At 46.7% G+C, this 12,847-nt stretch overlaps 2 protein-coding genes across 4 annotated transcripts in view; both read right to left on the bottom strand.

The window, feature by feature from the left end:
* The window catches only part of rreb1a (ras responsive element binding protein 1a), a 31,571-nt gene extending 29,380 nt beyond the window's left edge, over window positions 1–2,191 (bottom strand). For all 3 annotated transcript variants that reach the window (XM_037456091.2, XM_037456089.2, XM_037456090.2), the window contains exon 1: window positions 1,289–2,191. Coding sequence is in view for 2 of the 3 variants with exons in the window: in XM_037456089.2 (XP_037311986.2) it covers window positions 1,289–1,328 (40 nt within the window). In the remaining variant the exon portion in view is untranslated. The remainder of the gene's footprint in view (window positions 1–1,288) is intronic.
* Window positions 2,192–5,561: 3,370 nt separating this feature from the next.
* On the bottom strand, window positions 5,562–12,313 carry LOC119199006 (coagulation factor XIII A chain-like). The gene is made up of 18 exons (XM_037456662.2): window positions 12,223–12,313; window positions 11,630–11,713; window positions 11,449–11,542; window positions 11,188–11,364; window positions 10,298–10,543; window positions 9,931–10,049; window positions 9,718–9,825; window positions 9,423–9,597; window positions 9,190–9,328; window positions 8,695–8,798; window positions 8,491–8,579; window positions 7,891–8,044; window positions 7,527–7,636; window positions 7,221–7,386; window positions 6,929–7,083; window positions 6,642–6,778; window positions 6,444–6,549; window positions 5,562–6,325 (listed from the first exon to the last, which is right to left on the bottom strand). The coding sequence occupies exons 2-18, from the start codon at window positions 11,687–11,689 to the stop codon at window positions 6,290–6,292; spliced, it is 2,175 nt and encodes a 724-aa protein (XP_037312559.2). The 5' UTR covers window positions 11,690–11,713; window positions 12,223–12,313; the 3' UTR covers window positions 5,562–6,289.
* Window positions 12,314–12,847: the final 534 nt, after the last annotated feature.

The raw sequence follows: 12,847 nt of genomic DNA, 5'->3' as shown, positions 1-12,847 counted from the left end.
GGAGGGAGGATGCAACAGGCGTCACGTCGATGCTGCGCGTAACCGGAGACGGTTGAGAGGTGGGAGGAGATAAAAAGTCACCGAAACACGAATAAAACAATTAAACTTGGCATAAATCGGGCAACCGGGCGACGGTGGGCGCGCTCGGGGGAACGTTGCGTCACTTTGTGGCTGAATTAACGGCTGTTTGGAGCTAAATGTGTCCGGGCAAGGTCACGCTAGCGGCGTCAAGCTAGCGGAGGTTAGCTCAACCGAGACCGGACGACGCACGACACACCCTTTCAAAGTAAAACATTCTAAGCGCGTCGTTGAATTTAAAACGTTATGCTTGTTTACCTTCATTATCTGGGTTTTTACAGACTTACATTTACAAAATCACTTAAGTGATGTGAATGACTATATTCCAAGGTACGCAGACTGTTAGTATTATTGTAATTCATCACTATACCATTATTCTAGCAAAGGTCTAAGAAATGAACAAATTATTTTACAGTGTGGGTTGAAATGCAGCAATGATGAGCAAGTTGTCATCATTTCCCTAATTACTGAGACATTTGGTCGTTATACCTTATTGGTCATATTTAATGAAATAGCTTGGTAACTTTGTACTGCAAAACAGATTTGTGATACATTTGACCATGTGATACAGGAAACCAAACACCAAACGTTCTGCATTACGGTGCGTCGGTTTTCACACCTTCTGGAGGTCAGTACGATCTAATTCAACTTTAAATCGAAATCTGCACCATGCCTCATTAAGATATCGCTGTCCATCAGCAACAGGTGGTTTTACTTCGAAACCCGTCACCGGAAGTACCCTGGCTGCCTGCCGCCGGCTTGTCGCGGGTGTCTGGTAGCTTTACACATGGCCACTAGCAGCGAGGCTCTGGCCAAAGTGCACCCGAGATATGATGCTCGACTCCGGGCGGCGAGCAGACTTTACCCCCCCCCCTCCCCCTCCCCCTCCCCCCACCCCGCGAGGGGGGCGAAGGGGAAACCTCATAACAACCCCCGAAAACGTGCACGCGGGCGACATAAAGTTGCCCCATAACCAACAAAACAACAAATAAAAGTGTCAGAAGGAGGAAGAAGCTGCGCTGAATTCCACCGCTTGGATGCGCATCAGAAACTAGGAAGCGACACGGAGAGGAGAGAAAAGAGCCCCCCTCCCTCAGCGAATAACTTTAAGTCCAACTCCCCCCTCGAAGCCCCCGACCGCGAGACAGTGCGGAGCAGGAGGCCTGAAAACAACGAGAGAAGAGGAGAAGAGGAGAAGAGGAGCACTCACGCGGCACTTTGTTCGGGTTGGGCTGCTTGCGCCGAGACATCGTGGCGAGGAGGAGGAGGAGGATGATGATGATGATGGTGGTGGTGAAGAAGAAGGTGGGGGGCGATGATGATGATGATGAGCCGCGGGGATGGTGGATGATAAGGCGGGTGGGGGTGGGAGGGATGATGAAGGAAAAAAAAAAGCAGGAGACAGAGAGAGGCTGCAAACTTGCTCCCGCAGAGGAATCAAAATGGCGTTTCCGAAGGGATGTGCAAACTTGGACAAACTTTACTCCGGCTTCTCCTCCTCCTCCCCTCCTCTCCTCTCCTCCCCTCCTCCTCCTCCCCTCTTCCTCTCCCGGAGGAGAACAAAATGAAAAATATCAGAAGTCTTGCGGAGGAACAGGAGCGTCGAGAGGAAGCCGTTCCGACTTGTTTTTTATTTAAATTCCTGGTCGGACTCCCTGAAGTGTCCTCGTCTGTCTCCCTCCTCTCCCCCTCTCCCTCCCTCTCTAAACCTGATCAGTAAAGCTCATCACGTGTGTCTCTCCGGTCTCCAAGGGGACGTGGCCACCAAGCATCTCTGTGCCGCCCCGGATGCCTCCCTGTGGCCCCCGGTGCCCCCCCCCCCGAACGAAGACCCGTGTGGACGACGAGCATCACTTCCGCGTCACTTTTAACTCGTTTATCGCGCCGCGTGCGTTTAGAAGAAGTCGAGCGGAACTTCGCGCGTCATCACCTCGAATATCGACACAAAGTCGCGTGAACTTTGGACCAAAGCGCGCGGCCGGTCTCGCTGCTCCGGTCCCGGGTCCTGGGTCCCGGGTCCCGGTTCCGGTTCGGACACAAACACGCGACGGTGCGATAAGGAACGATCCGCCACACCGTCGCGGCTTCACGCGCGTATCGCGAGGTTTGGCGGAGCGGCCGCTTCGGGGGGAGCGGGCGAAGTATCGCGAGATTGTGGGGGGGGTCGGCTCGTGAGGTGTTGGGGGGGGGTGGCAAACCGCTTCAGAGAGGTGTTGGGAAAGTTGTCCTAAATAATGACGTCACGACCTCAGTCAGTCCAACTGAAGACACGAGAGTCTTTAAAAAGATCTACTTCCTGTTTGCTGATGATGAACTAAATAAAACCACAACTGGTCGTTAATGGGTGAAGTGCTCCTTTGTTTAGTGTTTTATGGGGAGACTAAAGTCCACGTGACAGGAATGTTAGAAGATAAAGTTTTACTTGATACAGTTACATCTCAAGTCAATGTATTAGTTTCAACTATTTGAACCATGAAGCCTTCAAACTAAAGCAGAAAGCAGAGGAGGAAGTGAATGTTTCCTTTAGAGCATCACAAAGCCAAAGAAACATCTCGTCCTCGGCAGAAGCATCACGCTCCTTACAAACGCTTTAACGTCTCGCTGCGTGTTCTTCTCCCACATTCCTGCCGTCCCTCCATCTCCAGATACAGACCCCTCCTCCTCCCATCCTCCTCCTCCTCCCTTCATCTCCATCTCACCCCTCCTCCCTTCATCTCCATCTCACCCCTCCTCCCCTGCAGGCAGCAGAACAGGAAGAGTCTCTCTGGCTGGTTGAGCCCGTTGCTGCTGATGGAGGACGGAGCTTCACTGTGGTCTGCTTTTAAACATGAGCTCTTCACATGAAACGGTGAAGTGACCTTTGATTCACTCAGTTACAAAAAAGTTCAAAGTTATTCCACCAAAATGCTTAAAAAACTGAAGCAATTCCATCTTAAAAATCGAATTGAAAGTAAAGGTTTTGCACCATGAAACCTTAATAATCTTATTTTGAAGTACTTCACGTCACTGGGAGGACTGGGGGGGCACCGGGACGTCAGCTTGTGCTTAAATCACTTACGCTTAGCTTAGCATAAAGACTGCAAGTGGGTGGAAACAGCTAGCCGATAAACGTGTGCGTGCTTTTACTTTGGTGGAACATTTACTGCAACGTATTTTTACAGAGAATTACTGTTATGTGTTTTTTACTTCACTAAAAGATCAAAGTACTTGTTGTACTACCTGTGTGTACTGTTGACATATGAACAGACTGAAGGAGCCTCCATTTCATTATGCACACACACACACACACACACACACACACACACACACACACACACACACAGCAAAGAAGATAAAGGCATTACATCACTAATCCAATCATTGCTTTTCACCTCAACCGGCCACTTTTCAATTTAAATGAATCTATTGAGATACAATGAGCCATTCCCCCCCCCCCCCCACACACACACACAGACACACACACACAGACACACACAGACACACACTGATGTTTCCGCTTCACGTTTGTATTAAACGCTACGATACGATTTTTCAACCTTTACTGCGAATCTGGGAAATAATTTAATTTTGTTATTTTTATAAATTTATGAAACTAAAGATAAAAACATTTTGTATACTTTTTACCTGTGAAATTGCTAAATTATTCATTCTAAAGATAAAACCTAAAATGGTTTCCTTTTGTATATATTTGAAAAGTGAACTTTCTCAGAGTTTCTTCCCTCAGAAGGAAGCAGAGAGATGTGATGTTATTTATCGGACGGTAACCATGGAGACGTTGCCCGGTTACTGACCGTCAGCAACAAAAGGGGGGATTCATCCATTCACCATGCGGAGAGGAGGAGGAGTAAGAGGAGGTGAACGAGGAGGAGATGTAAGAGGAGGAGTAAGAGGAGGTGAACTAGGAGGAGAGGAGGAGTAAGAGGAGGAGGAGAGGCCTCTAGAAAGGAGTTGACGGTTGTTGTTGATGAAGCTTTACACACTCCTCCTCCTCCTCCTCCTTGTCTGGACAGGCAGGCCTCACTTGAAGCCAACACCTGTCGGCAGTGTGTGTGTGTTTGTGGGTGAGGGGGGGGGTGAATGGGGGGGGGGGGGGGGGGACATGCTGCTTCTCTCACTTGTTCCGCACACTGAGCAGAACTTCGTCTGAGCTCCTCCTCAACAACAGAGAGGAGAAAGTGAGAAGCAGCAGCTCAGACATGTGCTCTGGGGGGGGGGGGGGGGGGGGGGGTGGTATGTGTGTGTGTGTGTGTGGGGGGGGGGGGGGTGGGGCGTGAAACCGGTTTCGATGGTGAGGTGATTTATCAGTCGTTTGCCCCGCAGCCTCTTCATCAGAGCAGAGCAGACGTGGAGCTGTTGTTGGACTCAGTTTGTGGGTCGAATCCCTCAAACTAGTTTGTTTTGTTTTGTTCTGGTTCAAGAATCACAAACACGTGGCGGCGCGATGCGTTCAGGCTCCACGCGGGAAATCAGACGTTCCAAATAACAGTTTGACTCATTCTACGTCTCTCCTTACCACCAGGCCCCGGCGTGATGAAGCCATTGCACGTGACCCGTCGTCACAAAGGTGAACCTTACTTTGAGGGTGCGCGCGTGCGCATCCCGACGAACCAGTTTGGCAACATGAATGACACGCCGTTACCATGACGACGGTCCCGTGTCTGTCAGGGCCAAAAATATACAGTTTACATTTTATACATATTAATACGGAAAAATAAACCTTACTGTATTTTATTTGCATTTAAGGGGATGTTATTTCAACTGCTTTTCTGAAAATAACTGAAAATATGAATAGGTAAATTACTCCACGTCATTTATAAATTAGCTTAAATGAAAACATGTAGTGAAAGAAGAAATAGCAGAAATAATTTTACAAAAGAAAAACATCATGTGCGTGAAAAAGTGATACAAAGAAAATGATTGTCACAGACAAATTCTGTTTAAAAATATATAATATTTCGTATTAATAAGAACAAAAAATGTTTGTTTTGTTTGCTGCCGTCTTTATTTTATCAGAAGTGTCATTAGGGTTAAAAACATATTTAGTGTATAAATAAAAACACGTAATAATAAGTAAACATAATGTGCAGTACGTTGTTACCAAAATCATTGGAACAATTCAATTAGAAGTAAAACATTTTAACCACTAAGTGGACAGCTTTTCATTCTCTTTATTATTAGAAGATTAAAATAACCCGAATGGCCGCGACGTGTGGAGCGTGGTGCGTTCACGTGTGCAGGTCAGCAGAGGAGGAAGGATGTGGCGCCCCCTGCTGGTCAGCCCGTTACACAACATTCAAATACACACTAATTCAAACATCATTCTATTTCATGATGATTTAACACCTCTGAAGGGACTTAATACAAGTAAGAAAAATGCAGAATTTTAGATGATCGGATTTTTATATAAAATATAACTGCTGTATTTTGTCATCAGTGATCCTGAGCGATTTGAAGTCATCAATAAAAAAACGGGACAAAGCTGGTGGTTTTAAAAAGGATTTTTATTGTAAGTGGAAAGTTTCTGCATTTCGACAAAAAAGATTCCAATCATGTTTACAAAAAGCAGATTTTAAGCAGGTTTGATTATTATTTGACACGAGGAGCGATTATTGATGAAGATGAGCTCTGATTGATCAATGTTTCATGAGCTCATTCTGACTGATTCCAATGTCAATTTATCAAAGTGTGTTTTATTTATTATCTAAAAACACTATAGACCAATTTTTTAATGATTCAATCATTTTGTTGGTGTTCATTCTTATGGGATACATTGAGGCTAATTGTTTATTAATTAGTGAAAATCAATACATTTGTGGAAAGGTCTGAAATCTGAAAATGAATTAATATTATAACTGAAGCTGGTAGATCAACCCTCAGTGATCATTCTTTTTGATGCTTTGTGTTTCTATAAAGTAATATACAAGAGATAAAAATGTGAGATGTTTTTTTCAATAAACTAAAATATGTATATATTTTAAATTTATACTGAGATTACTGTATCAACTAAAATCTTCCTAATTAATTAACATTTAATACGTTGATTTGAGAACCAAATAAAGCTCCCTCCGTCATCATCGTCCCACATTCAAATTAAAGAAGAAATCAAAGATGTGTGCATTTGGGGAGGCTCCGCCCCCTCCGTTTTAAAGCTGCGGTGATTGGTGGAGGTGGCGAGGGGCAGGCCTCACAGCCCTATGGACCAATCAGCATCTCAGCCCGTGATGGTGATGTAAGTCGATCCAATCACCTGAAAGAAACAAGAGGGTTTGAATCCCACATGTAAAAGATTTTAGGATGGATGGAAACCTTTTGCAGTTAGAGGAGGAAGTGATGACATCACACTCGGAGGAGGTGGAGCAGGTCACCTGACTGAGGTTGTCGCAGTCCATCACAACCATCAGGATGCTGTTCCCTGGCCTCTGAGGCTGGAAGGCTTCGGTCCAGGAGATGGTGGACTGAGGAAGGATGGAGCTGAAACACAAAGACACACACAGGTATATGAACACACAGGGGAGCCAATCAGGAGCCTCCAGGTGACCTCAGGTGTGTGTGCTTCTGCTTACCTGTATTTCCTCTGCCGGTACTTCACGGTTCCGGTTCCCTCCATCATCAACGTGACGTTTTTCAGAGTGAATTTCAACACGTTGGTGAAAGAGACCGTTAAGAACATCCACTGCCACACAGAGGGGTTCCCAGTCACCTGGGGGGGAGGTGGGGTAGAGAAGGAGAAGATTTTTACTTAAAACATGATTTTATTCCTCACTAAACTTAACTGAATGATACTTTTGATGTTATGTTTGTGTGTGTCCATGTTTGTGTGTGTCTGTGTGTGTGTGTGCGTCTCTCTCACCCTCAGGCTGAGCCTCGGCTTCTGCAGCGTCAGCACCTTGATGGCGGTCACCGATTGGTCGTCACTCTTGCCGGTCACGATGAAGTGGAGACTCACCTGAGAGCCCAGATGAGGCATGTAATCATTCGCCTTGATGGTCAACACCTCGGTCTTTGCTGCAACACACACACACACACACACACACACACACAGGGGGTCAGCGAGCCACCTCCTAAAGGGACAGTAAGGCTCTTTAAATGTTCTCCTCCAGGGAGCCTCCTCTTAAAGTCACAGTAACGAGCACACGTCTCACTCTCATTGGCCGGCACGGTGAAGGTGAAGTTGTGTTCCTTGAAGTGGGAGGAGGTGATTCCTGTGTAGAAGATGACGGAGCAGCCCAGGTGAGCCTGCACGAGCTCGTTCTCCGCTCCGTTGTTGCTGAATATCATCTTCAGACTCACGTCCTCACCCACCATGGTCTGGAGGCAGTACAAGTACACGCATCTACACCTGAGCACAGTACATGTGCAACCTAAACACTGTAGGTTTAGTTCCCTCCAGTACTCCTGATAGAGTACAGGTTAAAGGCAAGGACAGGTGTGAGGACACAAGTGGTCACCTCCTTGGCCTCCACGTGGACCGTCATGGTGGTGTGGGACACTTCAGAGTGATCCCGCTCACAGCCGTACTCCTCCGCCCTCTTCATGGTCGCTTCGTCCTGAGGGCTCCCTGCAGACAAAGCATCAGACTCAGGTACTTTTACTGTGAAGACTCAGGTACTTGTTGTGTGTTTTTACTTCTACATCGAAATAAGTCACCAGACTACAGATTAAAGATTAGAGGAGGGAAGGAAAGTGTGAAAACAAGGAGAGGAGATAATGAGAGGAGGGAGAAGACGAGAAAAGGAGACAAGGACTTAGGAGGGAAACAAGGAGATGTGTGTGTGTGTGTGTGTGTGTGTGCGTGCGTGTGTGTGTGTGTACCTTCGTTGTACTTGTAGTTCTGTGTGATATTGGAGGGCTGGTTCGCACCCACAGCTTTGGTGTAAATGGCCAATCCAACCACAGTCTTATCCACTTTGTAGGGAGTCAGAGTCCCAAATTTATCCTTTTTATGGAAGATGACGTCACTGTTCACCTGGACGTACGGAAGGTAAATAGTGCCACTTAAACACCAATTAAAAATAACATATCAATCAGCTGACTTTATCATTTCAATCGAATAATAGCAACTATAAAAATAATAATAATAATATTTGTTGGATCAATAACCATAAAGTTAATAGGAATATTAATTGGAGGAGCAATAATCATATTTTTACATACAGATATTTGTAAAAATCAACTTGTAAGTTCTTTGAAACTGTGACTCATTTTATGTAAATAAAACAGAGAGAAGGAGCAGTCACTTGGATTTAAAATGTGTCTTATCAATGGATGTTACATACAAATAAAATAATCTATTGATCAAATCAATCAGAGAGACACATTAGAGCCTTCATTGTGTTTGTACACTGTAGTATTTGTGCACTGTAGTATTACTTCTATCAGTACTGGCTCTAAAGGACACGGATCAGCACGTACCTCGGCGAAGACGAACCCGGAATCGAAGGGGTGGCACAGGATGCCCTCCTTGATGGCGTTGACAGAGGCCGGCCCGCAGCGGAAGACCCCTGAAGTACAGCGAAAGACGCAGCGTTTAATGTCCCCCTGCTGTCTGTCTCCGTGTCAGTCCACCTGTGTCTGTCTCTCCTTGTGTCCGTCCCCCTGTCTGTCTGTCCCCCCTACCGTCACTGGTCTCCTGCGGCGTGGCGTCCACCACCTGCCATCCTACGAAGGCGGGCGGCACGTCGTCGCGGGCGATCCAGACCTCGTTCCAGCAGTGGTAATTCCTGTCAGTACACAGCAAGTACTTAAAAACACGTACGCAGTACAAGACACTAGAATCTACCAACATGTGTGTGAGAAGTACTTTGTGTCTCTTTGTAATCTAGTTGTGTCTCTTTGTGTCTCTTTGTAATCTAGTTGTGTCTCTTTGTGTCTCTTTGTAATCTAGTTGTGTCTCTTTGTAATCTAGTTGTGTCTCTTTGTAATCTAGTTGTGTCTCTTTGTAATCTAGTTGTGTCTCCTTGTGATTGTGACTTTGTGTCTTGGTGTTGTTGTCTCTTAGCGTCTCATTGTTGTAATGTTGTTTCCTTGCTTTCTGGGTCAAATCTTGAATCTGGACTTAAACTCTTCCCGGTCTCCTAGCAATGGGAGTGACGGACAGGTTTGCGGACCCACCAGATGGAGTCCCTGGTGTTGCGTTCGTCCGGCGTTCCGTCGGGGTTGAAGATGAGGTCGGTCTTCAGGTTCCCCGTGTTGTCGTGGGCGGAGTTAAAGTTGGTGATGACCCTCGCCGGGATGCCGATGGTGCGCAGGACTACACAGGTACCAAACATCAAAACGTATTGACATGAGATTCTGTCCACTAACAAGTTGGTGGTCGAGAGGCTCCGCCCCCTGCGGGGACTCACAGGTGTTGAAGACCCCGGCGAACACCCAGCACTGAGCGAAGGACACGGAGACGCCGGTGCTGGCGTACTGCAGCAGGATCTGGACGCTGCCGGTCCAGGACGTCGGGGACTGTCCCAGCGAGTAGTCGTCGCTCCAGTTCCCTACCAGAACGCCGTTGTCGTCCTGAGAGTTCACCTGAGAGGGGGGGCGGGTCAAAGGTCAACCACACCTGATGTTAGCATCAGCTAGGCTCTGAGCTTTCAAGATGCCCTTTGGCCACAAGTTGATATGGTTCTTTGTGCCCTGATTCCTCACCATGGCGGACCCCTTCCTGACCACTTTGATGACGTCGCCTCTCTCGTGGATCGGCATGCGGGACACGTCCAGGATGGAGATGCAGGCGTCCAGGATGCCGCGCTCAAACTACGGGGGGGGAGGGGGGGTGGGACAGCACGTTAAGCTCCGGTCTGGTCCTCCGCGGGGTACGGCGGGTCACCTGTGGGTCACCTGAGGGTCACCTGAGCGTACCTGTCCGTAGATCCACTCGCGGCCCGACACAGAGTCCGTGGAGCCCTGGTAGATGATGCCGTGGTCGTTGAGGACGTACTCGTCCCGCTCGCTGGTGTTGGAGAGGTACACCGGGTCCTCTGGGTAAAACAGTCACCTTATGAAGACTTTTGATCCAGATTCAATGGTTTCTCGCTGGTTCATTGTTGTAATGAATGTTTTAATGTTTCAGTCAGTGTCCCTGATGGTTTTTAATTTTCTGTTCTGTCCTTAAAACCAACTCATTGAAAACAAACTGAACCTCCACAAGAACACATATTAAAATAAAATATTAAAATATTAAACATCGGACTACAGTGCCCACCAGGGGGCGGCGAGGAGCTCGTACCGGGGCACCAGGCGTTGAAGAGCAGGTACATGTCGGTGTCGGGGTTCCTCTTGGTCCGCTTCATGCCGCCGCCCGCCACCACCGCCACGTACGTACGGAACTTCCCCACGATGGCGGTCGGCGTCGGCGTGATGCCCAAAACCACCGAGGGGCCCTGCTTGTCCAGGATCTGACCCGCCCAAGAGCCCGAGCGGGATCCAAAGGTCACCACCGCCATTGAGCCCTTATTGACGGTGGGTTCAGCCCCTGGGGGGGAGGGCCAGTGACGGGGAAGGGGGAGGAGAGAAGGAGAGGAGGGTTAGTGATAGAAAGAGGGGAGAGGAGGAGGAGAGAGGAGATCCGAGCCGCGGCCAATGAGGGCGCCCGCTGTGACATAAGCCCCGCCCACCTGTAGGAGTAAGACAGACTGAGGGCCCTCTGTTACTTTAAATGTGAATTTAACAAAGCGAGGAAAAACTAAGCAGTTATGAAGATGTTCTTATAATAGTTCAGCTTAAATCTGCATCCTGATTTTTTATAAAAAGTAAGACGAAGAAACATATGTAGAAATGAAATTGAAAAGTGTGCTGGATAGAAACAAATAACCCTGAGATGGCGTCTAAATGAATAGTCATTGGATACCCATCAGAACATGCTGTATGCTGACCCTGATCCTCAACCCAGGACCCTGATCCTCAACCCGGGACCCTGATCCTCAACCTGGGACCCTGATCCTCAACCTGGGACCCTGATCCTCAACCCAGGACCCTGATCTTCAACCCAGGACCCTGATCTTCAACCCGGGACCCTGTTCCTCAACCCAGGACCCTGATCCTCAACCCGGGACCCTGATCCTCAACCCAGGACCCTGATCCTCAACCCGGGACCCTGATCCTCAACCCAGGACTCACCGATGAGGAACTCCAGCTGGAAGTCGTCGCCCTCGGCCAGCGGGCGGCTGAAGGTGACCTTCACAGTGAACTCCTCCCCGCGGCGGACCACCAGGTTGGGCACCTCGTAGTTTTTGGTGAAGTGTTTCTGTGCGTTGGTCTGCACCATCATGTCCACTCCATTAACCGACAGCTCTCCTGGGGGGGGGGGGGGCACACCGCACGTTCAGCATCGACTAGATCGTCACGGCAAAGAAAACACAAACCAACCAGAGGCCTCACCGCCGGGGGCAACGGCTCGGGGGGTGAGGCCATCGTCAAAGACCTCGAACTCAGGGAAGTCCTCCTCCACCTCGTCCAGGTTAGTGGTCGCCACCTAGAGGTCACGAGAAGGGCAGAGGAGAGGAGGCGAGGGTTAGGAACAAGGAGGAGACGAGAGGAGCTCAATGAGTCAATGAGTTACCGGCTTCCTGAAGCGCCCCCTGTAGGGCCTCGCTGGTCTGGGTTCAATAGACATCATCATGATGAGGAAGTTCCACTGAAGTCACTGAACGGGATCAATCAATAAAAACACAATCATATACATATATATATATATACATATAACATATAAACATATAAATATATATATATATTTTTATGTAATAACACTGTGACAACGTAGAGGCTCAATTGAATGAATATTTTAATATATTACACGTATATGTGTTTTATATATGTTTTGTTTTTAAAACACATCTTATTAAATCTAAATACAAGAACGTATTATATATTCATTCACACATCGTTTGGATTTGAAAGAAGTTCAAATCTGCAACAACAATCTGGTAATGTATATTTTTCCTTAAATACTGGATTTGACCTTTTAGGTCTAGAATGTAACAACAAAACAGATACAAGAACATAGTTAAATATAACTAACAATGAATGACACTGTGTGTTAATCTAAAGACTTAAAACACATGAGATTTAAAATATTTAAAAATTGAAACGTTACCTACCTTTAATTAAAGCTTTAAATGTGTGTGTGTGTGTGTGTGTGTGTGTGTGTCTCACCGTTTAGATGAAGTCCGTCTGTTGCGTCTCTGACGATAAAGTTGAAGATGTTGAGATCGACTTCAACGTCGGTTTATATACACAAACTTCTTCCTCTTTCACACTTTGTGTGTGTGTGTGTGTGTGTGTGTCGGTGACCTCGACATAAATCACCATGTGACCAGTTATTACTCCACAGTCAGATTAAAGATGACCCCAGCGGTTTAATGGTGCATTGTGGGTATTTTTCAGTCCCCTAGAAGTACATTAAGTACCTGATATTTTACTTCCTAGTTTTGACGATGTGATTTTGTCTTCACAAATATTTTTCATAATGTATTTATTTGTTGCCCCAAATACCCCCAGAACTTCCAGAAAGTACATCAGATGGATACAGTAGTACTAGACTTGAGTATAATCTTCCTTTATCTTGTACTTTGCTACACTTCCTGCACTTTAATACTAATCTATTCAGAAGTACACAAAGTATCTAAAGGTCTACACCATGAAGAGCCTTTATTTAAAAGATAAAAATAGGGTATTAAATATTATAAAACAAACTATATATGGAAATAAGGATTTGATTTATTTGACATGACATGTCATTTGGTTTTATTTTGTTTGAGTATTATTGAAATAATACTCA

This window comes from Pungitius pungitius, chromosome 19 (genome assembly GCF_949316345.1).
Source record: "Pungitius pungitius chromosome 19, fPunPun2.1, whole genome shotgun sequence".
Lineage (NCBI taxonomy): Eukaryota > Metazoa > Chordata > Actinopteri > Perciformes > Gasterosteidae > Pungitius > Pungitius pungitius.
This window is presented reverse-complemented; position numbering and strand designations above follow the sequence as displayed.

Coding starts and splice junctions, on each gene's coding strand:
- LOC119199006 (XM_037456662.2), bottom strand. CDS start 11,689: ATGATGATGTCTATTGAACCCAGACCAGCGAGGCCCTACAGGGGGCGC. Junction 7,637..7,890: donor GAACTACAAGTACAACGAAG/GTACACACACAC, acceptor CTTTGTCTGCAG/GGAGCCCTCAGGACGAAGCG. Junction 6,550..6,641: donor TACCGGCAGAGGAAATACAG/GTAAGCAGAAGC, acceptor TTTGTGTTTCAG/CTCCATCCTTCCTCAGTCCA.